The sequence below is a fragment of the Schistocerca gregaria genome, chromosome 3, assembly GCF_023897955.1.
Source record: "Schistocerca gregaria isolate iqSchGreg1 chromosome 3, iqSchGreg1.2, whole genome shotgun sequence".
In the NCBI taxonomy this organism is placed as follows: domain Eukaryota; kingdom Metazoa; phylum Arthropoda; class Insecta; order Orthoptera; family Acrididae; genus Schistocerca; species Schistocerca gregaria.
This window is the reverse complement of record NC_064922.1, coordinates 935,525,939-935,552,798: the sequence shown is the minus strand read 5'-3', so window position 1 is coordinate 935,552,798 and position 26,860 is coordinate 935,525,939. Positions and strand designations below refer to the sequence as shown.

General features: G+C 38.1%; 1 protein-coding gene across 1 annotated transcript in view; it reads right to left on the bottom strand.

Annotated features, from left to right (window-relative positions):
* The window catches only part of LOC126355151 (neurogenic differentiation factor 4-like), a 58,457-nt gene extending 31,823 nt beyond the window's left edge, over nt 1-26,634 (bottom strand). Inside the window, exons 1-2 of the mRNA XM_050005346.1 lie at nt 26,592-26,634; nt 9,493-9,627 (exon numbers count right to left, since the gene is read on the bottom strand). Of these exons, the coding sequence (XP_049861303.1) occupies nt 9,493-9,617 (125 nt within the window). The 5' untranslated portion in view covers nt 9,618-9,627; nt 26,592-26,634. The remainder of the gene's footprint in view (nt 1-9,492; nt 9,628-26,591) is intronic.
* Nucleotides 26,635-26,860: the final 226 nt, after the last annotated feature.

Sequence of the window (26,860 nt, the reverse complement as noted above, 5' to 3'; positions counted from 1 at the left end):
CTCTGTATCTACATCTACACACATACTCTGCAAACCAGTGTGCGATACATGGCAAAGGGTACCCTGTAACACTACTAGTTACTTCCTTTCCTGTTCCACTTGTAAACAGGAGGAGAAAAAAATGGCTGTCTACAAGGCTGATATTAGCCCTAATTTCTTTTATCTTATCTTCATATTCCTTATACAAAATGTGTAGTGGCAGCAGCAAAATCATTCTGCATTCATCATCTAATGCCAGTTGTCTGAATTTTCTCAATAGCATTGCTCAAAAAGAATGTTGCTTTCCCTCCAGGGATTCCTATTTGACTTCCCAAAGCATCTCTATAACATCCATGTGTTGTTCAAACCTACCAGTAACAAATCTAGCAGCCCACCTCTGAACTGCTTAGATGTCTTCTTTTAATCCAACCTGGTATGGATCCCAACACTCAAGTAGTACTGAAGAATAGGTCAGCCTTCCTAACATTCTCCCAATAATCCAAAGTTGATCTTTCACCTTCCCTACCACAATGCTCACATGCCCGTTTCATTTCACATCACTTTGTAGCATTATGCCCATGTATTCAAACGATGTGACTGTGTCAAACAGTATACTACTAATGTAGTACCCGACAAATATGAGTTTGTGATTCCTACTCATTCACTTTATCTTACATTCTTCTACATTTAGAACTAGCTGCCATGGATCACATCAACTAGAAATTTGGTCTAAGTCATATTGGCAAATGGCCAACTTCATTTATTGGGAGAATTCTAGGAAATTGTGGTTCATCTGTAAAAGAGACCAGGTGGGTTTAAAGGATGACATTGAAGCAATTCAGAGACAGGTTTCCAGATTTATTACTGATAGATTTGAACAATACACAAGTGTTACAGAGATGCTTTGAAGTACACAAATAGGAATTCCTTGGGGAAAGGGGATGTTCTTTTTGAGGGGCACTATTGAGAAAATTTATAAAACTGGCATTTGAAGCCAACTACAGTATGATGGATTGGTATGATGGATTGGGGCTAAGAAGTGAAAGAGGAAGCCACCTGGTAGAATTTTGTGTAGAGCATAACTTAATCATAGCTAATACTTGGTTTAAGAATCATAAAAGAAGGCTGTATACATGGAAGAACCCTGGAGATACGAAAAGGTATCAGATAGATTAGATAATGGTAAGACAGAGATTTAGGAACCAGGTTTTAAATTGTAAGACATTTCCCGGGGAAGAAGTTGACTCTGACCACAATTGATTGGTTATGAACTGTAGATTAAAACTGAAGAAATTGCAAAAAGGTAGGAATTTAAGGAGATGGGACCTGGATAAACTGAAAGAACCAGAGATTGTACAGAGTTTCAGGGAGAGCATAAGGGAATAATTGAGGGATGAAATAGTGAAGGCAGCAGAGAATCAAATAGGTAAAAAGACAAGGGCTAGTAGAAAACCTTGGGTAACAGAAGAAATATTGAATTTAATTGATGGAAGGAGAAAATATAAAAATGCAGTAAATGAAGCAGGCAAAAAGTAATACAAACATCTCAAAAATGATATTGACAGGAAGAGCAAAATGGCTAAACAGGGATGGCTAGAGGATAAATGTAAGGATGTAGAGGCTTATCTCACTAGGGGTAAGATAGATACTGCCAACAGGAAAATTAAAGACATCTTTGGGGAAAGGTGAACCACTTGCATGAATATCAAGAGCTTTGATGGAAACCCAGTTCTAAGCAAAGAAGGGAAAGCAGAAAGGTGGAAGGAGTATATAGAGGGCCTATACAAGGGCAATGTACTTGAGGACAATATTATGGAAATGGAAGGGGATGTAGATGAAGATGAGATGGGAGATATGATGTTGCCTGAAGAGTTGACAGAGCACTGAAAGACCTGAGTCGAAACAAGGCCCCTAGAGTAGACAACATTCCATTAGAACTACTGGCAACCTTGGGAGAGCCAGTCCTGACAAAACTCTACCATCTGGTGAGCAAGATGTATGATGCAGGTGAAATACCCTCAGACTTCAAGAAGAATATAATAATCCCAATCCCAAAGAAAGGAGGTGTTGACAGATGTGAAAATTACCGAACTATCAGTTTAATAAGTCACAAAATACTAATGTGAATTATTTAATGACGAATGGAAAAACTGATGGAAGCCGACCTCGGGGAAGATCAGTTTGGATTCCGTAGAAATGCTGGAACACGTGAGGCAATACTGACCCTACGACTTATCTTAGAAGCTAGATTAAGGAAAGGCAAACCTACATTTCTAGCATTTGTAGACTTAGAGAAAGCTTTTGACAATGTTGATTGGAATACTCTCTTTCAAATTCTGAAGGTGGCAGAGGTAAAATGCAGGAAGCGAAAGGCTATTTACAATTTGTACAGAAACCAGATGGCAGTTATAAGGGTCGAGGGGTATGAAAGGGAAGCAGTGGTTGGGAAGGGAGTGAGACGGGGTTGTAGCCTATCCCCAATGTTATTCAATCTGTATATTGAGCAAGTAATAAAGGAAACAAAAGAAAAGTTCAGATTAGGTATTAAAATCAATTGAAATCAATGGAGAAGAAATAAAAACTTTGAGGTTCGCCGATGGCATTGTAATTCTGTCAGAGACAGCAAAGGACTTGGAAGAGCAGTTGAACGGAATGGACAGTGTCTTGAAAGGAGAGTATAAGATGAACATCACCAAATGCAAAAGGAGGATAATGGAATGTAGTCAAATTAAGTCAGGTGATGCTGAGGGATTTAGATTAGGAAATGAGATACTTAAAGTAGTAAAGGAGTTTTGCTATTTGGGTAGCAAAAACAACTGATGATGGTCGATGTAGAGAGGATATAAAATGTAGACGGGCAATGGCAAGGAAAGTGTTTCTTAAGAAGAGAAATTGGTTAACATCGAGTATAGATTTAAGTGTCAGGAAGTCATTTCTGAAAGTATTTTTATAGAGTGTAGCCATGTTCGGAAGTGAAACATGGACAATAAATAGTTTGGACAAGAAGAGAATAGAAGCTTTCAAAATGTGGTGGTACAGAAGAATGCTGAAGATTAGATGGGTTGATCACATAACTAATGAGGAGGCATTGAATAGGTCTGGAGAGAAGAGGAGCTTGTGGCACAACTTGACTAGAAGAAGGGTTCAGTTGGTAGGACATATTCTGAGACATCGAGGGATCACCAATTTAGTATTGGAGGGCAGCGTGGAGGGTAAAAATCTTAGAGGGAGACCAAGAGATGAATACACTAAACAGATCCAGTAGGATGTAGGTTGCAGCAGGTACTGGGAGATGAAGAAGGTTGCACAGGATAGAGTAGCATGGAGAGCTGCATCAAACCAGTCTCATGACTGAAGATCACAACAACAACAACAACAGTATGATTCTGTTGCCTCCAACATACACTGCACACAAGGACCATGAAGATAAGGTAAAAGAAATTAGATCTCATAAGGAGACATACAGACAGTTGTTTTTTCCTCATTCTATTTGTATTTATTTATTTATCCTGTGGATCACATATTGTACAAAGTACACATGATATAGGACAAGTCTTTTTTCATAGCAAATATGTAGTTTGGAGAAAAAAACAAACAAAAAATAGGCAATGGACTGCCATTTAAAAAAATGTACACAAAATTGTTCATTGATGAATATAGTAACTTCACATACAGAGAATACAAACAATTTACATGGGGAACTAAGAAACATGTAAGCAATGTCGTGCTACTTTAAATTTACACAAATAATCACTGAGATTACAGAATAGTGAAAATGTCAATTGGAAACACAACAGAAGGACAATGTCATTTAAAAACTACATTAAACATGTAAGTAACATTGAGATTTCACAGACAGTGTTAACACTAATAGAATGTGTACTTGTACATTCATAAAGCGAGTTGAAAAATTTTGGGAAGTGAAACAGAAACATAGTTGTGTATAGTAGAAATTAAGTTATTATTTTGCCTACAGCATGTTTTACTCTAATCACAGTATTTTACAAAGGAACTTTATAATTTTTCATTTCCAGGAATTCTTGTGCTGAATAGAAACAGTGCTTTGTCAGAAATGCCTTTAGTTTATTTTTAAATATTGGATCTGGAGCAGTTTTTATTTGTTCTGGAATTTTATTGTGTAATACGACACCCAGATGAGTTATATATTTTTGGTATGATGATGTCCTTGAAAAAATTTGATGGATATTAGATTGCCCTCTGGTATAATGAGCGTGTATATCATTGTTTTGGATTAATTTGCCTGTCCTTGAGAGGTATTCCCTGGTGAATAGGATTGTTTCTTGAATGAATAGGGATGGGATGCTTTGAACATTAAGTTTTATAAATTGAGATTTACAGGATTCCAGCTTTTTGAGGCCAGAGATTATCCTCATTGCTCTTTTTTGTAGTTTAAATATATTTGTGCTGTGAGTTGAATTTCCCCAAAAGATGATTCCATAGCAGAGCAATGAGTGGAACTGCGCATGGTATGCTTGCATTAGTGTGGATTTACTTGTAGTAGATTTTAGCATTCTTAGTCCATAGCACAATGATTTCACAGACAATTAAGTTTTAATACTAATAGAATGTGTACTTGTACATTCATAAAGCGAGTTGAAAAATTTTGGGAAGTGAAACTGAAACATAGTTGTGTATAGTAGAAATTAGGTTATTAATGAGGAGGTATTGAATAGGATTGGGGAAAAGAGGAGTTTGTGGCACAACTTGACTAGAAGAAGGGATCAGTTGGTAGGACACGTCCTGAGGCATTAAGAGATCACAAATTTAGCATTGGAGGGCAGCGTGAAGGGTAAAAATTGTAGAGGGAGACCAAGAGATGAATACACTAAGCAGATTCAGAAGGATGTAGGTTGCAGTAGGTACTGGGAGATGAAGAAGCTTGCACAGGACAGAGTAGCATGGAGAGCTGCATCAAACCAGTCTCAGGACTGAAGACAACAACAACAACAGCACAATGATGAGAGTTTCTTTGATAAGTTGTTTATATGTGTGTCCCATTTTAAATTTTGTTGGACCCATAGACCCAAAAATTTTGTTGCATTTACATTTTCAATTTTATCATTATTTAACTTCACTTGGATAGTTTTTTGACTGGGTGTGGGAATTAGATCAAAGTTGATACATACAGTTTTCCCCTATTAAAAATTAGGCCATTTTTGTTAAACCACTCATAAAGTTTTTTCATAGAGTTATCAGATATTGTCTGAAGGGATTCAGGGCTAGATCCAGTCAACACTATGCTTGTATCATCAGCAAACAGGATAGTTTTTTGTGGGCTCATACATTCAACAAGATCATCTATGTAAATGAGGAAAAGTAATGGCCCTATTACAGAACCCTGGGGAACACCATACCTTATTGTTCTTTCCTCTGAGAGGAAAACCATGTTATTTATTTTATTCTGTACATTAATATAGTATTGAAGTGATGCCTTCTGTCTGCGGTTTTGTAGGTAAGAGCATAGCCAGTTGTGAGCCACACCTCTTATTCCTCTACTTTCCAATTTAGCAAGCAGTATTTTATGATCTAGTATGTCAAAGGCTTTAGAGAGATCTAAGAAGATACCTGCAGCTATTTTATGTTGGTCAATTGATTTCAGTATGTGGTCCAACAGTTCAAAAATTGCTGTCTGGGTGGATAAAGATTTACTAAAACCATGTTGTTGAATGCTGATTGGTGCGTGGTTTTTTATGAAATTTATAAGCCTATCATAAAAAAGTTTTTCCAGGATTTTTGAAAAGATGCTTAATATGGATAATGGTTTATAATTGGATAGTAAATCAGGGGAACCTTTCATTAGTAATGGTGAGACTTTAGCTATTTTGAGAGCATCTGGAAAAATGCCAGTTTTTAAAGACTGGTTGTAGATGGTTGGTAATGGCTTTACTATATGGGGAGCACACACATTTAATATGAGGCCCGGTACTTCATCATAGCCACTAGAGATTTTATTGCATAACAATTTTATTATGTTCATAATTTCATCAGGGTTTGTTTCATAAACAAACATTGTAGCATTAGTGCTGTTTGACGTATTGGTGGAATTGAAGAAGGATACCTTGCAGTTTGCCTGAATGAGATCTTCTGCTAGTGAGGTGAAATATTCGTTGAACTTGTTTACAACTGTGTATGGATCTGTGACCTTAGAGTCATTAAGTGTTAGAGAAATGTTTTCCTTTTTAGATGTTGAACTACAAGTTTCTTTTTTACTTACTTTCCACATAGCTTTCATTTTGTTTGAAGAGTTTCTTTGCAAGTGGAACAGGATGGAAAATGACTATTAGTGGTGTAGGATGCCTTACATGACAAGGTGTGCTGCAGAGTATCGATGCAGATGTAGATGTATCCTCTTACATTCACTCATCTTCAATACCTTCCCGTACACCACAGCATAGTCAGTAAACAACTGTGGTTTGCTGCCCACCCTGCCTGCCCTATAGAAAATAATAGCGGTCCTTTCATGGCGCACTCCTGATGATTGTCCTTGTCTCTGATGAACACCTGCCATCAAGGACAACATGTTTAGTTCCATTACTTAAGAAGTCTTTGAGCCACTCATATATCTAGAAGCCTTTTCCGTATGTTCATATATAAGCTGGCAAGCATTAAGTCCAGGATGGCTTGCCATGAAGGGCAACAAAACAGGATGTCGATCATTGTTGAATCTCCACTGTGTTGTAAGGTCACAGTGAATGATAACCAAAAAGGTCTGATTACAAAAACAAATGGCATCTCAAAAATTGCTTCTGGTTGTTGGGGCGTATGGTGGGCAACGGTCAGGTTGGTATCTCATTGCTGTCTGGAACATCATCAGACTGGTCTTCAGCCTGGAATCTCATTCACTAAAGTAGAATTGTCATCAGTGATGGTTCCCACTTCAAATTGTGCCCTGAAGACCAGTGAAGATGTGTCTGGAGACACCCCAGACAGCAGTGGGATACCAAACTGACTGTCACCTGCCATATGGCCCAAAAACTGCGAGTGACAGACTGGGGTGCCATTTCTTTTCATAGCAGGATCCCTTTCACTGCCATCCCTGGCACCTTTAGAGCACAGTGGTACATCACTTGAGACTTTGCGGTGGATGGAAGATTCGCAATAAATGCAACCTAAGTAAGGGGCCAGTGCTACAGAGTTCTATCTGGATCTGGCAACTTTTTTTCCACTCTTTCAGTTGTTTCTCTGGCGAGAGACATTGGCATCCACAGCTTGGGGCAAAGGGGGGGGGGGGGGGGGGGGGGTCATTCAGACAAGCAATACAACATGTTCTTCCAAGAGTGCACAAATGCACTGAAGTTGATAGTGGGATATACAAACGTTTTGTTTTATGAAATGTGAAACAGCTGTAATGTAACATGTACAATGATGCTTAGAGGTGAACATGTTAAAAATATGTGTTTTTCAATTGATTCTTTGTAAAATGAATGTTGCAATGTTTACTAACTGTTGTATATGTGTACATGTGTAATTCAAACAGAATATAATAATAACAATGTACATTAAATGTGTTCTATTTCAAAAACCATTCAGAATATGGCATATGTTCATATGAAGTTTTTGATTTCAAATGATCATTCCTGTCATATCCCTGAATATTGACCATTCATCCATGGGTCCTCCTAGCTCTCAGGGTAAGGAAAAAATATAGTATAGTCAGCTGATTTCTTCAAGAAAATTATTTAAAATTCAGTATTATGCAAGATTTTTACAGGATCAGAAGTGAAACTTTTTCATGGCTACTTACAAGTCATCTTCCAGAATATTAAAAATACTCCATACCCCTTATCTTCCCCCCTCCCCCCTACCTCCCTCCCCTTCCCGCCCACCTCTTCTACAAACTGTCTTAGGGGTGCCACTGACCAGGGACGTTTATTATTGTGTCCATAAGTGACTTGCGTGATGGTCAAACAATGGTACATTTGTACCATTCTTCTGTCTGAATGATTTCTTAAATGCAAAATTTAAACTCTGGCTTTTGTTCTGCTACCTTCTACTACCACACTGGCCAATGAGTGACTGGATGGAAGCCTTTGATTCGCATACCAATTTTACATAGGACCAGAATTTTCTTGTGTTGTCCACCAGATCATTGGAGTTTGATATATGCTTTGGGCACAGATCTTTTCACAAACACAAGAATCTCTACTAAACTTTGTCCATCATTATTTGCATGTTCTCTTTTGAACTGTTGCCTTTGTTTCCTCAGCATTTTCAGATTTTTGTTTCTTTTCCATCCTTGATCCATGTACTGCGCACATACTTGTCTGAGCATGATTTAGAATTTGCTTAAAATTTTCCCATAATTCCTCTGTGTCCATCATATTGGAACTAAATGATGTCAGGTCATCGTCTAAGTGAGATGGTAACAACTGCTTATCTGCCCTTTCTAACAGAAACACTCACCTAGCCTTCTTGATTGATTTATTTAGTTTTGTAACCATAGCCACTGCAATGACATCAGGATCACTAATCCCTGACTCTATACTGATGTATGAGCTCAACATACCAGTCTGGGCCAGTACATTCAAGTTTATTTCTGAGTTATTAGTTTTTCTATGTCTGCATGGTGCTGATTCTTCAAATGTTGTGCAATTAATGAATGACCACTCTAGCTGCTTTTTTTTCACATAACTGGTTTTGGCCTTTATATTAGGCTGTTATCAAACGTACGTGAAAATTATGTTGCAGAGAAGCAACATCAATGAAAATTCTAACAAAAAGCAACTGGAGTGGCTATTCATTAATCATTTCTGAATGTTCAGCCACCATGGTTCACTCCAATGTGTGCCATATGTTCATGGTTTCTGCTGAGTGTGAACACTTTTGCCAGTATGTAAGACAGTCATGGAAGAGAGGGTCACGCTCTCTAACTGCCATAGCTTGTCGTCAATGATCAAGGGCAACATGTTCTTCAATTCCATTGTCATCAACCTATACCCTTCAAACTTTTAGATTTATACTGTCCTGGCCATTGTCAGACATTCATAGGCTGTAATTCTGGCCACATATTATCTTGATGAATATTGGCTCTCCCCCTATTGCTGCGGACAATCATGGGTGCATTACTGTCACTGACTGCCATAGAAGGAATCATACAGGCTGCTCCTTCAGCTTAACCCACATCACCTCCAACATTACTGTTGTATGATAATTTGGAGGCTCACAAGAAATTCAGATCTGGTGGAGAGCCCACACTTGACAAAAATAGCTGGATCACTTTTTTTACTTGTAAAATAAGAACTTTTTCTCAAAAGAACAGAAAGTAATTGGGCTGCCACATTCATAATTCTGCATAGTTGTCTTTGCAACCAAAGCATAATAAATACATTATATAAGTTTTGGCCTTTGAAAAAAATATGTATACAAGTTGATCTAAAAAATATATGTTTAATATAATTTATTCATTACATAATATATTTATGTTCTCAAAAAATATAGGAATTAGAGTGAATTGTTGACTAGGTTCATCCACAAAAAGCATGAAATGATCACCTGCGTAGACGATCAAGTGCAGCATTGAGTCCATGCATACGATGCCTCTCTCGAGCATTAGCTTTGTTCCTCCGAGCTCGAACACGTTGCGCCCGTCCATCTGCCCGTCGATCAGTCTCAGACATAGCTAATCATCTGTCACATATTTTTTGCTTAGTTCACATTAAAGTATCAAATAGATTGTTAAGTTCATTTAAATATAGCACTCCTAAGCCATATATCCTAATCCAAACATACACACACACACACACACACACACAAGCACACACACACACACACACACACACATACACACACACACACACACACACACACACACACACACACACACACACACACACACACACACACACACAGGATGACAATTATTGAACTGTATGAAAAATACATAAATTGGTTACAAACTATGGCATACACACACTTTATTCAACATGTAAATATCACTACAGATATCCAAATTTAGGTTATGACATGTCTGATAAGCCTTCCATCATTGGCAATGATGTGGCACAGGCAAACAGCAAAATTCTGGATGACCCACTGAAGTGTCAAAACATCAGTGCTGCCGATGACCTTCTGAATGACTGTTTTCAGCTCAGCAATGGTTTTGGGGTTATTGCTGCACACCTTGTCTTTAATATAACCCCGCAGAAATGAGTCGCATATGATCAGACCTGGAGAATATGGCAGCCAATAAAGGCCCATGCCAGTGGTCTCTGGGTGCCCAGAGTCAGAATGTGGTCCCCAAAGTTCTACCCAGGAAATCAAACACTCTCCTTCTTTGATGGGGTCGAGCTCCATCTTGCATGAACCACATCTTGTTGAAATCAGGTCACTTTGTATAATGGGGATGAAATCATCTTCCAAAACCTTCATGTACTGTTCTGCAGTCACCATCCATCAAGGAATATTGCACCGATTATTCTGTGACTGGACATTGCACACCACACAGTCACCCATTGGGGATGAATAGACTTCCTGATCATGAAATGTGGATTCTAAGTCCTCCAAACGTGCCAATTTTGCTTATTGACAAATTCATCCAGATGAAAGTGAACCAAACCATAGAGCACATACTAATTCCCATCATGCCCCATGGCCAGCCAAGGAGTTTGAACATCCTAACGCAAGCTGTTCAAAAATTATGATGATTTTATTTCATGTCGATCAATAATTCTCACCCTGCATATCTGTGTGTGTGTGTGTGTGTGTGTGTGTGTGTGTGTGTGTGTCCTCCTAAAGCAGTGAACTGATTTCAACCAAACTTGGAACACATATCCCTTACCATCAGGCAGCAATTGCTGTGGCAGTAAGAATTACCCAACTATCATAGTTCACTATGTATGATCTCACAAACAATGAGTTGCATGAAATACTACCACATCATGCATGATGTTTAAAGTTATTACTTCTGTGGTACTAACATTATCTGACCAACTTTTTGCAGACAGTGTCCACATGTGTTAATAAATACACCTACAAAATTATATCATAGTACCACACATAGTTCAGGAGATATGACACCATAAACACTGGGATTGAACACTGCCACATCATGCATTATGTTTTAATACATTTATTATTTACTACAAAGACACTTCTACAAGAGTTGACTGAAAAGTAATGCCTCCACCTTCATAACTCTTCAACAGTTGGCAGCATTGGTATGCGGCAGGTACTGGCTTGTTCTGTAGCCACTTCTCTATAGCTCCAGTTGGTGGGAAGCCTTAGCACTGAACATTTGTGTTGTTACAGTGTAAAGTATGGAACCCTGTGCAGACGGTCAGTCAGTGTGATTTAAGCAACGTGTAGTCATTGAATTCTTGACAGCAGAAGGTGTCACCCCAAGGGAGATTCATCAGAGAATGAAAGCAGTGTGTGGTGATTGTGTTGATGTGAGTACTGTGCATCATTGGGTGAGTAAATTTAAAGATGTTGAGTTGGGAACATCTGACCTGCATGACAAACAAAGAGTTGGACATCCTGCGACAGCAACCACCAAGTTTCACAAGCAAAACTTTGACAGATTCATTCAGCATGATTGTTGTACCACTCAGACAGAAATTGCAAACACAATTGGCATTTCACAAGAATGTGTGGGTCACATTATTGCTTTGCTTGGCTATCAGAAGATCTGTGCACAATGGGCACCCCAGATCCTGACTCCTGAAATAAAAGCGCACAGACTTGAAATTTGAAAGGAACTCCTCTCGCATTATGAGAGCGAAGGTGATACCTTTCTCCATTCAATTGTGGCAGGAGACAAAATGTGGGTACACCATTACGACCCAGAGACAAAACGTTATTCTGTGGAATATCAACACAGCCCCCCCCCCCCAAATAAGAATTTCAAGACACAGCCCTCAGCTGGAAAAATCATGGCCACAGTGTTCTGGGATGCAGATGGTGTTATCCATGTTGATTTTCTCGATTGTGGAACAACACTAAATTCGGAGTGTTACATCACAATGCTGCGAACTCTGTAACTATGTCTAACAAGGGTCCAAAAGGAAAACCAAAATGTTTTCCTGCAACTTGACAATGCCAAGCCACACACTTTGCATGCCACCTCAGCAGAACTTCAGAGACTGAATTTCACCACCGTACGGCACCCTCCATACAGTCCAGATTTATCACCGTCTGACTTCCTTCTGTTCCCGATAATGAAAGATGATCTGTGAGTACATCATGATGAAGACATTGAGAAAATCATGCTTGCAGAGACAGTGTCAACTTCTTCCATGATGGCTTCAGAAAACTTGTTCACCGTTGACAGAAATGTATCCAATTGTCTGGTGATTATGTGGAAAAGTGAATATTGGTAATTAAAGATCACATTCTATTGATTATTTCTGCATTTGATTTATTAAAATATTCCCATCCAAACCCAATTAATGAAGGTGGAGGCATTACTTTTCATTCAACCTCATAATATCCAGTTGCCTTAAGGAAGTCCCTCACACTTGGCAGTGCTTTTGACAGCTTTCAACAGAGAAGCTCAAATGGTTGTTGGTGAAAACAATAGCTGTCTATAGAGATATAGGTTTCATCTTATTTCCCTATACTTCATCCGTTCCATACTTTTTTACCCCAGTTATTTTGGCATATTTTCGCAAATTTTTCATACATGTTTCTATGTTCTTTACATATTTTTATGCATTTCTATCTTTCAGCATGGATCCTTGCTCCTCCCATCTGTGCCAATAGAGGAAAGTTTCCTTATCCTTAGTCAGAACCCGACCCCACATACTATTCCTGCATTGTAGCTTGGCTCACAGAGTGCACCCAAATGGCCTTACCATCAAATTACCCATCTCTGACTGCAACCCCTTCTTCCATAATGACCTCCATCTGTTCATATTCCACCAGTTCTTAGCTCTCACCAACCTAGTCCTGCAGAACCACATAAATGAGACCCAAATTTCTTTGCAATCTTGCAATATCTCCTCTCCATCCATAAAATTCTCTGTACGCTTTCTCATTGCCCGACATTCCAGATCTACATTCTCCTTCCGGGTCACCATGATCAGCCACATCACCCACAATTTCTTCTCCTTCAAAGGCATCACCTACAAACAAATCCAAGGCATGGGAAATTGGCACCTGCAAGGCACCATCCTATGCCAATGTATTCATGGCCCATCCACAGGAATCCTTCCTAACCACCCAGAATCCAAAACCTCCACCTAGTTCAGATTCATTGATGACATCTTCATGATATGGACTGATGGTGAGTACCCCCTGTCCATGTTACTGCATAATCTCAACACACTCTCCTCCATTCATTTCACCTGGTCCTTCTCAATCAAACGAGACACATTCCTAGATGTCAACTTCCACCTCAAAGGTGATTATACCAGTACCTCTGCCCATTTCAGGCCTACCAATAACCAACAACACCTCCACTTCAACAGCTGCCAGCCACTCCATTCCAAGAAGTTCCTTACATGCAGCCCAACTGCCCATGTCTGTCACATCTGTAGTGATGAGTAGTCACTCTCAAAATACACCAAGGATCTCACTGAGGTCTTCACAGGCTGTAATTACCCTCCATACCTCATACAGAACCAGAGCTCCCAGGTCTTATCTCTCCACTTACCCACTGCCTCCCCATGTCCCACCATCCAGCCACAGAGGAGCATCCCCCTTGTGGCCCAGTATAACCCAGGACTGGAGTAACTGAATCACAATCTCTGCCAGTGTTTTAATTGCCTCTCCCCTTCCTTGTTTCCGCTCCACCATTATACAGCCTTCTATTCAACCAATGCACTCACAGTCTTTTTACTTATCTCTCTTTCCACCTCCCCTCCTCCTCCCCCCATCTAATGAGGAATGTGCTACCCGCTATCCTTCCCACCTCTCCCACAGTGGTATTTTGCCACCTACTGTACCTACACAACATACTTGTCCATCCTTACTCACACTCTGCTCCCATCCCCTTTCCTCATGCTCATGTCCCTGTAATGTACCTAGAAGAATGACCTGCCCCATACATCCTCTCACCACCTCCTGCTGCAGTCTGGTCACAAGCATCACCCTTTCCATCAAATGCATGCCTACCTGTGGAACTAGTCACATGATCTATAAGCTAAGCTGCAACCACTGTGCTGCATTCTACTTGGGCATGACAACCAACAAGCTATCTGTCTGCATGAATGGCTACCGACAAACTGTGGCCAGGAACCAGCTGGACCACCCAGCTGCTGAGCACACTGTCTAACACAACATTCTTCATTTTAGTGAATACTTCACATCCTGTGCCATCTGGATCTCTCTTGCTAACATCAGCTTTTCTGAATTGCTCAGGTGGGAAATCTCCCTGTAATATATCTTATGTTCCCCTAACCCTCCTGGCCTCAACCTTCATTAGCCACTGTCCTCCACCCACCTATCCCAATCCTTGTTCCCACTCCAATATACAGCCTTCTATTCAAACAATGCAGCCACAAGTGTTTTCCTTCTCTCTTTTTCCACACCTCCCTTCTCTTCCCCCTGTCTAAACACCCACTATGCTTACCCTCCTCATTCCAGCCTCCTCCTTACTCCCACCACCCAGATTGCTTCTCCCACCATGTGCTGTTGTTCACGGTCTGGCTTCTGCAGCCAGTGGTCCTGTGTGTATGAGTTGTGTTTCCATGAATATGTATGTGTGTATGTTGTCTAATCCAGAAGAAGGCCTTTTGGCCAAAAGCTTACTTGTTTAGCAGCCTTTTTGTTGCACCTGTCTGCCCATTAGAATTTTCGATGTGAGGTGAGTAGCAACCAGCCCTTTTCACAATATTGTCATTGTTCCATCCCTGATTTTCCATTGTTTAATAATAATAATAATAATATATTTTGTTTTGTAATCTCAGTAATCTATGGAAGCCAAATTCAACATAGAAACTGTACTGACAATAACAATTAAAATATTTGAGGTACATGCAACTTCAGAAGGAATGACCGTTAGATAAAATGACACTATTATTTCAGATGGAGTTATATCACTCTGAACAATTATCTTTCAAACAGGGCGATCTACAAACAAAATATGGAGATGTAATTGAAAAGTGCTATGGCAGAAGCCACAATAGCTGTATGCAGAAGGACAAGGGGCAGAAAACTGTGGAAGGAGATACCATGAGGGAATGAAAGAGTGAAAGAGGTAGTGGGAAGGAAGAACAAGGCCTTTCAAGAAAGAACCAAATTGGCAAGACAGGAGCATAACAAAAAGAATAAAGAGGCAAATAAGACAGTGACAGAGGACAGGAGAATGTAGATGGAAGAATGGACACAAATGACACAAGAAAAGAGCAGAGAAAGTACAAAAGTACTATGTGAAATGGTCAAAAGTAAGAGGAGAGTTTTGAAAGAGGATGCTACTATGGCAGAGAGAAATGGGAAAGAAGTTAATAAGAAAGAGACACTGAAGATAGTGCAGAAGAAGTACCTTGAGCACTTGATAAATCTGAATGGACCCTAAAGGTGGTACAAGTAAACTCTGAAGAGGAAAAGGACCTGACATGAAAGAAATGGAATTGACATTAGGCAAGGTGAAAGGAGCATAGGCACCACATGTGAAAAAAGTAAGTGGCAAAATGGTGAAGGTGGCAGGGGAAGTTGGGAAACAGTTGCTGTATTGTGTGATGAGAGTGGTGTGAAATGAAAGAAGTCTCCAGAAGATTGGAAGAGGGCACTAATTGTCCCTATATTCAAGAAACAGTGTAGGAAGGATTGTAGAAAGTGCAGGGGAGTCACACTGAGATCTCACTGTGCAAGGTATATGAAAAGATCCTGGAGAGCAGAATCCAAACAAGGGTTGAGAACAAATCAAGAGAGAAACAGCATGTCTTCAAACCTGGGAGGTTAGCTGTTGACCACATATTTCCAGTGAGGCAACTCCATGAGCACCACTGTGAATTTGGAAAAGACCTTATGATCACCTTTCTTGATATAGAAAAGGCATTTGATAGCATCTGTAGGAGAAAGTACTGGGAAGCACTAGAAAAGAAGGGAGTGGAGAAAGAGACAACAAGCAGAGAGGAGGAGAGGTACTGTGGAAGTACAAGTTGTGTGAAAGTTGAAAATGAAAGGACAGATTGGTTCCAGCAAAGACGTTGTTTGAAACAGGGCAGTGCATTGTCACCTCTTCTCTTCATTGTAGTCCTAGATGAGATAATCACTAAGGTGGTAGAAGAAACTGGAGAAGAGAAGATGAAAGCAATAGTGTGGACAGATGACTTGATAATCCGGAGGAGGAGGAGGAAATTCAGGGACAGCTGGTTGCTTGGGAAGAAACTGTGAGACAGCATGGAATGAAATTTAATTTAAACAAAGGTGAGACCCTTTTACAGCTAGAAAGAAAGAAAGTCAGACTGGTGGAATAAGGATTGGAGCCAAACAATTGAAGAAGGTGGATAGGATCAAGTACTCGGGAAGTGTGATAGAGAAAAATGGCAGATAGGCAGAAGAATTTTTTGTAAAGTGTTAGGAGCCTGGTGTGGAATGACAACATCCCACAATAAAGCAAAGATGTAATATATAAAAGTCACTACATCCCAATACTTACCTATGCATCTGAAATACTGGTAATGAAGAAATGAGATGTAAGCATATTAAATGAAATCCTCTCAGCAGTAGGACTGAAGTAACAAGGAGAGAGATGATGAGGAATGAAAGAGTAAGGGAAATTGTGAAAGAGGAACCCTTGCAGAGCAGGACAGAAACATCAAGGCTAAGATGGCATGGGCACTTAAAGAGAATGCAAAACAAGGGGATTCACAAGATGATACATGTAATGGAGATGTGGAGGAAATAACCAAGACATAGATGGCTGAAAGACGTGGGGAGTGTTTTGAAGAAAGAGACAATGACTGGACCAGAGCGAACACAGGAAGATGGTAGGAAAACAGAACTATATGGGGAGTTTTAATTCTCTGATTAACATCCCAAACACATTCAATATGAAATTATCAGCTACAACAAGATGGAGCAAGAAGTCAAACTCCAGAGAAAAGGCTGCAGATCTGTGACACCTGAAAATGGAAGTAGACTTGCCTGTTTCCTCTGTCAGAGTGGTAGTATAATTGACAAGTGATTTATGTAGTTTGTGTGTTGTTGGCCCATGCTTAGGATCTGCAGACTCGAGATTGAACCTGTAGCGCAGGCACTCTGTAGGTGCAACCACAATGGAGGGTTATCTGTTGAGAGGCCAGACAAACGCATGGTTCCTGAAGAGGGGCAGCAGCCTTTTCAGTAGTTCCAGGGGCAACAGTCTCGATGATTGACTGATCTGGCTCTGTAACACTAAAAAACGGCCTTACTGTTTTGGTTCTGCGAACGGCTGAAAGCAAGTGGAAACTACAGCCATAATTTTTCCCAAGGGCATGAAGCTTTACTGTATGATTAAAGGATGATGGCGTCCTCTTGGGTAAAATATCCCAGAGGTAAAATAGTCCCCCATTTGGATCTCTGGGCAGGGACTACTCAAGAGGACTTCATTATCAGAAGAAAGAAAACTGGCTTTCTATGGATCAGAGCGTGGAATATCAGATCCCTTAATCGGGCAGGTAGGTTAGAAAATTTAAAAAGGGAAATGTGTAGGTTAAAGTTAGATATAGTGAGAGTTAGTGAAGTTTGGTGGCAGGAGGAACAAGACTTTTGGTCAGGTGAATACAGGGTTATAAATACAAAATCAAATAGGGGTAATGCAGGAGTAGGTTTAAGAATGAATAAAAAATAGAAGTGCAGGGAATCTACTACAAACAGCATAGTGAATGCATTATTGTGGCCAAGATAGACATGAAGCCCACACCTACTACTGTAGTACAGCTTTATATGCCAACTAACTCTGCAGATGATGACGAAATTGATGAAATGTATGATGAGATAAAAGAAATTATTCAGGTAGTGAAGGGAGACGAAAATTTAATAGTCATGGGTGACTGGAATTCGACAGTAGGAAAAGGAAGAGAAGGATACATAGTAGGTGAATATGGATTGAAGCTAAGAAATGAAAGAGGAAGCCGCCGGGTAGAATTTTGCACAGAGCATAACTTAATCATAGCTAACACTTGGTACAAGAATCATGAAAGAAGGTTGTATACATGGAAGAACCCTGGAGATTATAGAAGGCTTCAGATAGATTATATAATGGTAAGACAGAGATTTAGGAACCAGATTCTAAAGTGTAAGACATTTCCAGGGGCAGATGTGGACTCTGACCACAATCTATTGGTTATGAATTGTAGATTAAAACTGAAGAAACTGCAAAAATGTGGGAATTTAAGGAGATGGGATGTGGATAAACTGAAAGAACCAAAGGTTGTACAGAGTTTCAGGGAAAGCATAAGGGAACAATTGACAGGAATGGGGGAAAGAAATACAGTAGAAGAAGAATGGGCAGCTTTGAGGAATGAAATAGTGAATGCAGCAGAGGATCAAGTAGGTAAAAAGACGTGGGCTAGTAGAAATCCTTGGGTAACAGAAGAGATACTGAATTTAATTGATGAAAGGAGAAAATACAAAAATACAGTTAGTGAAGCAGGCAAAAAGGAATACAAACGTCTCAAAAATGAGATTGACAGGAAGGGAAAAATCGCTAAGCAGGAATGGCTAGAGGATAATTAAGGAGACTTTTAGAGAAAAGAGAAACACTTGCATGAATATCAAGAGCTCAGATGGAAACCCAGCTCTAAGCAAAGAAGGGAAAGCAGAAAGGTGGAAGGAGTAAATAGAGGGTCTATACAGGGTCAATGTTCTTCAGGACAATATTATGGAAATGGAAGATGATGTAGATGAAGATCAAATGGGAGATATGATACTGTGTGAAGAGTTTGAGAGAGCACTGAAAGACCTAAGTTGAAACAAGGCCCCCGGAGTAGACAACATTCCATTAGAACTACTGATAGCCTTGAGAGAGGCAGTCCTGACAAAACTCTACCAGCTGATGAGCAAGACTCAGACTTTAAGAAGAATATAATAATTCCAATCCCAAAGAAAGCAGGTGTTGACAGATGTGAAAATTACTGAACTATCAGTATAATAAGTCACAGGTGCATAATACTAATGCAAATTCTTTACAGACGAATGGAAAAACTGGTAGAAGCCGACCTCGGGGAAGGTCAGTTTGGATTCCGTAAAAATGTTGGAACATGTGAGACAATACTGACCCTACGACTTATCTTAGAAGAAAGACTAAGGAAAGGCAAACCTATGTTTCTAACATTTGTAGACTTAGAGAAAGCTTTTGACAATGTTGACTGGAATACCCTCTTTCAAATTCTGAAGGTGGCAAAGGCTATCTACAATTTGTACAGATGGCAGTTATAAGAGTCGAGGGACATGAAAGGGAAGCAATGGTTGGGAAGCGAGTGAATCAGGGTTGTAGCCTCTCCCTAATGCTATTCAAGCAGTAAAGGAAACAAAAGAAAAGTTTGGAGTAGGTATTAAAATCCATGGAGAAGAAATAAAAACTTTGAGGTTTGCCGACGACATTGTAATTCTGTCAGGGACAGCAAAGGACTTGGAAGAGCAGTTGAACGGAATGTACAGTGTCTTGAAAGGAGGGTATAAGATGAACATCACCAAATGCAAAACGAGGATAATGGAATGTAGTCAAATTAAGTCAGGTGATGCTGAGGGAATTAGATTAGGAAATGAGATACTTAAAGTAGTAAAGGACTTTTGCTATTTGGGGAGCAAAATAACTGACGATGGTCAAAGTAGAAAGGATATAAAATATAAGCTGGCAATGGCAAGGAAATTGTTTCTGAAGAAGAGAAATTTGTTAACATTGAGTATAGATTTAAGTGTCATAAAGTCATTTCTGAAAGTATTTGTATGGAGTGTAGCCAAGTATGGAAGTGAAATATGGACAATAAATAGTTTAGACAAGAAGAGAATAGATGCTTTCCAAATGTGGTGCTACAGAAGAATGCTGAAGATTAGATGGGTAGATCACATAACTAATGAGGAGGTATTGAACAGAACTGGAGAGAAGAGGAGTTTGTGGCACAACTTGACTAGAAGAAGGGATCGGTTGGTAGGACATGTTCTAAGGCATCAAGGGATCACCAATTTCTGACTGGAGCGCAGTGTGGAGGGTAAAAATCATAGAGGGAGACCAAGAGATGAATACACTAAGCAGGTTTAGAAGGATGTATGCTGCAGTAGGTACTGGGAGATGAAGAGGCTTGCACAGGATAGAGTAACATGGAGAGCTGCATCAAACCAGTCTCAGGACTGAAGACTACAACAACAACAACAACAACAACAACATGAGGAAAAATAGCATTTTATAGCAATTTGAGAACTAAAAGTCTCTAATGCAGCATTTAAGATATATTATTTAATTTTATAAGATTTCAATATGCAGTCTATGACTTAAAAAAGCAGAAACAAAATTGAAATCATTAAGGTAGTCAACACTGTTTATTAACATGCTATGAACAACTGTAGTTAAAAAGAAAGAAATAACACAATGTTCAGGTTCTTGTCAATTCAAAAATCAGCATTTCAGTTTTAAAAATAATGTACTGTAATTATAAACAAACATGGTTATTAGGCAAGTATAAGATAACGAAAGGAATGTGTCAACAAACCTAATTTTACACATATTTAATTCAAATAGAATACTTGCCCAATTCATCAGGCTTAAAATTAAAGTTTTAAATAATCTTATTGCTTAATTAACTTGAAATGCACTTCATACTTATAGTACCTACCTAACATAATTGTTTTCAGATATCAATTGCAGTACTGACCATTGACAAGATGTTGTACCTGTCTTCAAAATGGAGGTTCAAGCCTGTTTTTGAATAACTTCATTTTTTTAAAAGTCTGACTCATTTCAAGTTGCCAAGATTCCCTTTCTCTCCAAAAGGGGAACATACCAATACACAATGAAATCCCTGTTCTGCAAAATTGAGTGGTACTGATATTGTATATTGGTAAAAACCTAGCTTTTGTAGATTCCTCACTTATTTACTGACAACTGAAGTTTATGTACCTTTCCATTACCTGGTACCTCCTCTGTCTGTACTTATCTCACTCATAATAAAAGATTGTCTCAAATGAACTTTGAGGTGATGAAATAAAAATTATTCCTCCTACACTTACTGCTTTCCAATGTTCAGATTATAGATCTGATTCAAAATTTTGCACATATATAATGCACACAAATAAGGATGTACCCAGCAAGAGCCACAGGAGTGCAGCCCTCCTAATTACCCCCCCCCCCCCCCAATTGTTTGTAGGAAACCAGGACATGTAATGGATACTGACTAGTATCAAATGTATGCAGAGCCATTTTCATGAAATCTAAAAACAATTTCACCATTTTCCACTATTCTACTTGCAATACAAAATACTTGATGGCCCTGGGCTCTAAAGCTTCTAACAGTGAAGTAATATGTACAAATCGCAGACAATCTATATTCTCTCTGTTGAGTACAATGTAGATACATTTGAGATTTATTTTATAAGAAGTTGTGGTTTTTCCCTCCAACCATTGCCCTTCTCCAAAATTAACATGAGTTGCCTTATTCCTAGCTTAAATCCTAGTTATGCTCTTGTGGAACACTGAGAATCCCTAGTAATTGAAAAATAAATTTAAAGAAACTTTATTGGCAATATTAAAATTATTTCAGTCTCAGAAATCTGGAGCCTTTTTAATAAGCCTGGAGACAATGTGAAAAGTCAAATGAAAGTCTATTCTTGCAATACACAGGTATTTGTTTTTCTTCAGTAGGTACTAGCAGTGATAGACAAACAGTAAATACACAGTATAATTGAAAATTTGTAAGTTTTCCCTTAAAAATACAATTAATGTCTCTTTTTAGAAATGCAAAAGTCCTGACATCGATAGTGGTAATTTATTTCTTTGACAAGCTTATGTAATTTACAACAGCTGACTCTCTCTCTGCTGTTGAACATCTTGGCTCCCTATTATCTTTCCTTACGGAGTTACAGAACACAATGTGTGTCACGTATTTGCTCCCTTTCCCTCATTTTTATAACTAACAAATCTGTTAGTTTGCAGTCCATTATTACTTCCAGGTCTTTCCCTGCTCCCTGTACCCTCCTTCATATATGTTTTTTAGAGCCACCTCCTACTCACCCACACTTGTACAATTTGATTTGATTTATTTCATCTCATAACATACAATATTCAGATCATGTGATCTGTTGTACTGGAGACATGTCAATATATAATTTTAGAGATTTAGTTTACAGACTTAAAAATCTTCCTAATGATTCTTTTTTGAAGTTTTAATATCCATAGCACATAACTTGAATTACCAAAAACAATTATGCAGTATCTGATGATAGATTCAAAATAACTATGGTACACAATTTTTTGGTTGTCCATGTCTATAACATCATGTAACATTCTTATTGCAAAAGAAGGGCTATTTAGTTTGTTAACTAAATATTCTGTGTATGCCTGCTAGCTTAAGTTTTCGCCCAAGTTTAGTCCTAAGACTTTATTGTGCTTGCTGGTTCTATCTTTTCATTTTTATGTAGGACATAGATCTCACTTGGTTTAGATCTTTTTTTTAACTGTGTATGTAGTGTTTTTGTAATGTTTACTTTCAAACCATTTAATTGAAACCAGGCTTCCAGAGAATCCAAAGTGTTTACAACACAGTAAGTGAGCTCTGCAGAGCCTTCCCCCCTCCCCCAATCAGCACTGAAGTGTCATCTGCAAAGAGGACCGACTTTGCTTTTATGTTCAAGGGTAAATCATTTGTATAAAACAGAAAGAGTAATGGTCCCAAAACCAACCACTGGGGAACACCTAGTGAGATAGTTTCCATTTCAATGAGTAATTTGCAGCATTAGATGTTATTATAACTCTTTGCTTCCTGTTTGTCAACCACAGGAGGGTACACTCTAATTTATAGAGCAGCATTGAGTGATTCACTGAATTGAATGCTTTGCCTAGATCACAGAAGATACCTGCAACTTTGTTGCTGTTTTCCAATGAGGAGCTAATTCTTTCAACAAAAGTGTTTATTGCATCTAAGGTACTTTTTCTTTTTCGGAGCCCAAATTGATTTTTATCAATGATATTAAATTTTGAAACAAAATTTAGTATCTGTACTGCAGCAAGCTTTTCAAATAACTTAGAGAAAACTGACAGGATAGAAACAGGCTGTAATTCCCATTTCTTCTTTTGGGACATTTTTGTGTACTGGTCTTGCTTCGGCATATGTCAGTAACTCTGGGAAGCATCCTTGCTCAAATGATTGATTTATTATTTCTGTCAGAGGATGTGATATTATTTTAAACACCATTTTAATTTATACGATCCCACCTGCAGAACTTTTTGTTTTTCAGGGATAATATAACATCTTCTACATATTTATTCTTTGATTTTTAAAATTTCCTGGCTGTTTGCTGATGTATCTATTTCAGAATTGATAATCAACCAGACAGTTTTTGACTTGTGCTTATGACCTCTAATGAACTTATTGTTAAACATTCTTTTGGCAGCCTTTACAACCTTTTTGAACACAGTTTTATATTGTTCACATATTCAACAAAGACTGGATTTGTATTGAATTTCAATTCATTATGCAAGTTAGATTTTTTATGTCTGGAGTAATCCAGATTAGTTTATTTCTAGTTTTTTATGCCAAATGCTAGATAGAAACACTTCATTGAATATTCATAAAAATGTTTCTAGAAATCTTCTAAAATTCTCAGTGCTTGAAATATTATAATCTACAGACCAGTTTATTTCATTTAGCTTAATGTAAAACATATCCATATTGTTTTTGCAGAAGTTTCTTTTTATACACATTTTGCTATCACTTTGTTTATTTATTTGAGATGGTAGCTGGATAAACAAAGTAGCATGGTCAGAGATTCCCAATTCAGAACTAAACTTATATTCACAGTCAAACAAGTGGCAGAATGGGCATGTGTTCTAGTGGATCCAAAAAAATTTAATTTAAAACCAGAGTTTTGGATTATGTCAATAAATTTTACAATGTCACTGTTTTGACTTAGCATATTTAAATTGCAATCAATTGCTATAACAACATTTTCTTATTTTCTTTCTTGAGCTTTTCTAAAAGACTGAATAATTTAGATAGGAAAATTTTTGTTGTTGGATACCCTGGAATGCTATAAGTAGAGATGAGTGAAGTGTTTAGGTCTGTTAATTCTATGCGGCAGCTCTCAAAAGAGCATTCCTCATTTATATATTCATAGCCCCTTTTTAGATCATACTTCAAGCAATCGTTGAGAAGTATGCATGAGCCTCCATGACTTCTATTTTCCCTATAAAAGCTGCTTGCTTCACTGAAATTCTCTATTTTATTAAAAATGTTTATAGAATTATCTGACATCCATTGTTTGTTTAAGCAAATAACTTTAATGTATTTGGCTTCTGCAAGTATAATTTGAAATTCTTCAAAGTCTGTTCTTCCTGCCATTAAACCATTTACATTCAGATGACTCAAATAACTGTTTTCGTTTTATTTCTTTTACTAATTGCTTCTTTCATTAAACAACAATTAGTCCTAAGCTTTTCTTGGGTTTTTACAGCACCCCTCTCCATATATATTAGTTTCCCTTGTTGCTAATGATGTGACATATCTCAGTGAACAGTTTTTACTTAAAGTAAAAGAACCTAGTCTATTTAGATGTATGCCATCTTTACCTAGACATCTGTTTATTAGGATCTGCTTGGAGTAACAAAAATTGCACCTAAGCTACCACACAGTTGTTTGATGTTACAATTTAGTCTATTGATGTAATTGTCACTCACTGACTTCCTTTTCATAATTCCGCCAATTATAAATCTGGATGCTGGGAACAAGCTTCTTGCAGACCAAATTAGGTTTTTTTGTATTGTTGATAAGTATCTCTTCACTGCTGTTCCTAAGAGAATTTGTTCCCACATGAACACAAACGGCTTTGTGTGTCATATTTATATTGCAGTTACTGCCTTCTTTTGAGTTGCAACAGTTCAGAAGGTGATTATGAAGTTGGTGTGTCCTGATTTCTGTCCAAACATCAATTTTAAAATTTTGGACTTCCACATTTTTCAGTGAAAATCATTTTCCTTCAGAATTTGGCCGCTGATGCATTGCTCCTTGATTCTGGTGTATGATTTTGACATACATTTATATTCATTTGCTAATTCCATTTGATTTTTGGTCCCTCTATGAGCACTGGATTCGTAATTTTTACTGTCCTTATCTTCCTATCCCTAGATTCACAATTTTTATCTTCCTTATTTTCATTTCCTATATGTAAAGTTCACACTACATTTCTGTTTCCTACCTCCTTTTAACTCTGAAAGTGGGAAATTCAACCATGTGTTCTAATTTTGTGTCTTTCTTTTCTCTGTTACAGTTACTTACACTAAAAACATAAAGAAATTCAACCATGTGTTATAATTTTGTGTCTCTCTTTTCTCTGCTACGGTTACTGATACTAACAAAAAAGAATTGACATTTTGTAAAGAGGCAAAAAATGTCATTTCTAGAAACATACTGCTTACTGTCATTACTCTATGTAGATTGGCGCAGTAGAGTCATGACCATTATATTACATTGTAGCAAACAAGGAAACAAAAACTGACATGTATTTATGCTGCCTAATCATCCTCTTCCAGGAAATTTAGGATCATGAATAAAATCTTTTATATGCTAGTTGATTGTGAATATAAAAAACAAATAAAATTTGACACAACTGAGAAAATTTAAATACATGAGAACTGAGGGGAAGAATAAAGAAGAGATAACTTCAATAAATCATTCCAGGGATGGAGGTGTAAAGAAAAAGCAATAATTCAAGTCAAACACTTGCCAAAAAAAGTACACACATGTCACAGAACATCTACACTAGACATAGAGAAAGTTTAAGAAGAAATCATATACAGTCAAGAACATCAAGAATAAGGAGGCAGAAATTACGTGCTAGATGGATTAAAAGTCAGTGAAATGAAAAATTAATAACCTGAAAAGTAAACCAATAGTTAGTGGTGGCTGTACAAACATTGTGGAAGTAGATGGTACATTTTTGAAACACTGACAAGATATTCATCTGAATAGGTACATTATTCACTGACACAATGTTTCATGGAGTTCAGTAGTTTGTGTGGTGCAGTTATAGTTATATGTACTTACACATATTTTGACCAGATGTTTGTCACTAATCTTCCATCTGTCCTTGTACTTATACTTCTATTAAGAGACAAATGTGCCTAAGGAGTCCACAAGTCATTCCACAGCAAATTTGCATTATTTTCCATTTTTACAAGCCGAAAACTCTATTTAAATAATGGACAGCTGTTTGTGACCCTCTAAAATGCTACTTGTCAGTGAATAATGTAACCGTTCCATCAATCTTCCATTTTTTTCCATTATGAGAAATATTATTGTGTTTTCAGTACATTTATGTGAACACATCATACTATTGGCAGTACTTCTCAAATTGTTGATTTTTATTTTTTTGTTATTTTTGGATTACCCTTTAATGTTATGCCAAACAGAAAAAAATCAACACATGAAACAGAAATAATGAATAATAATAATACACATAACAATAACTGCAACAATAGCAATAACATCAGAGAGTAAGTGACAAGTGCTACAAGTCACCTGCTGTGCGAGGGGAAACTGCGACAGCCTGGTGGAGGAGCAGGATGGCACTGTGACTCCCCCAGCCTGCTGCAGAGACTGAGGGCTGTTATCTCTGGGCCTGTTTGCAGTCACACTTCAGCTTAATTGCTGTGCCCACTGTGTTGACTTTTCCCCCCTGATATTGACATTCACTTTTGGCACTGGCTGGTCAATATTTCATTTTGATAACCAGTACAAAATTTAAGAATTCTATTTTTTAAATTCATTAAAATTATGTGATTTTATTT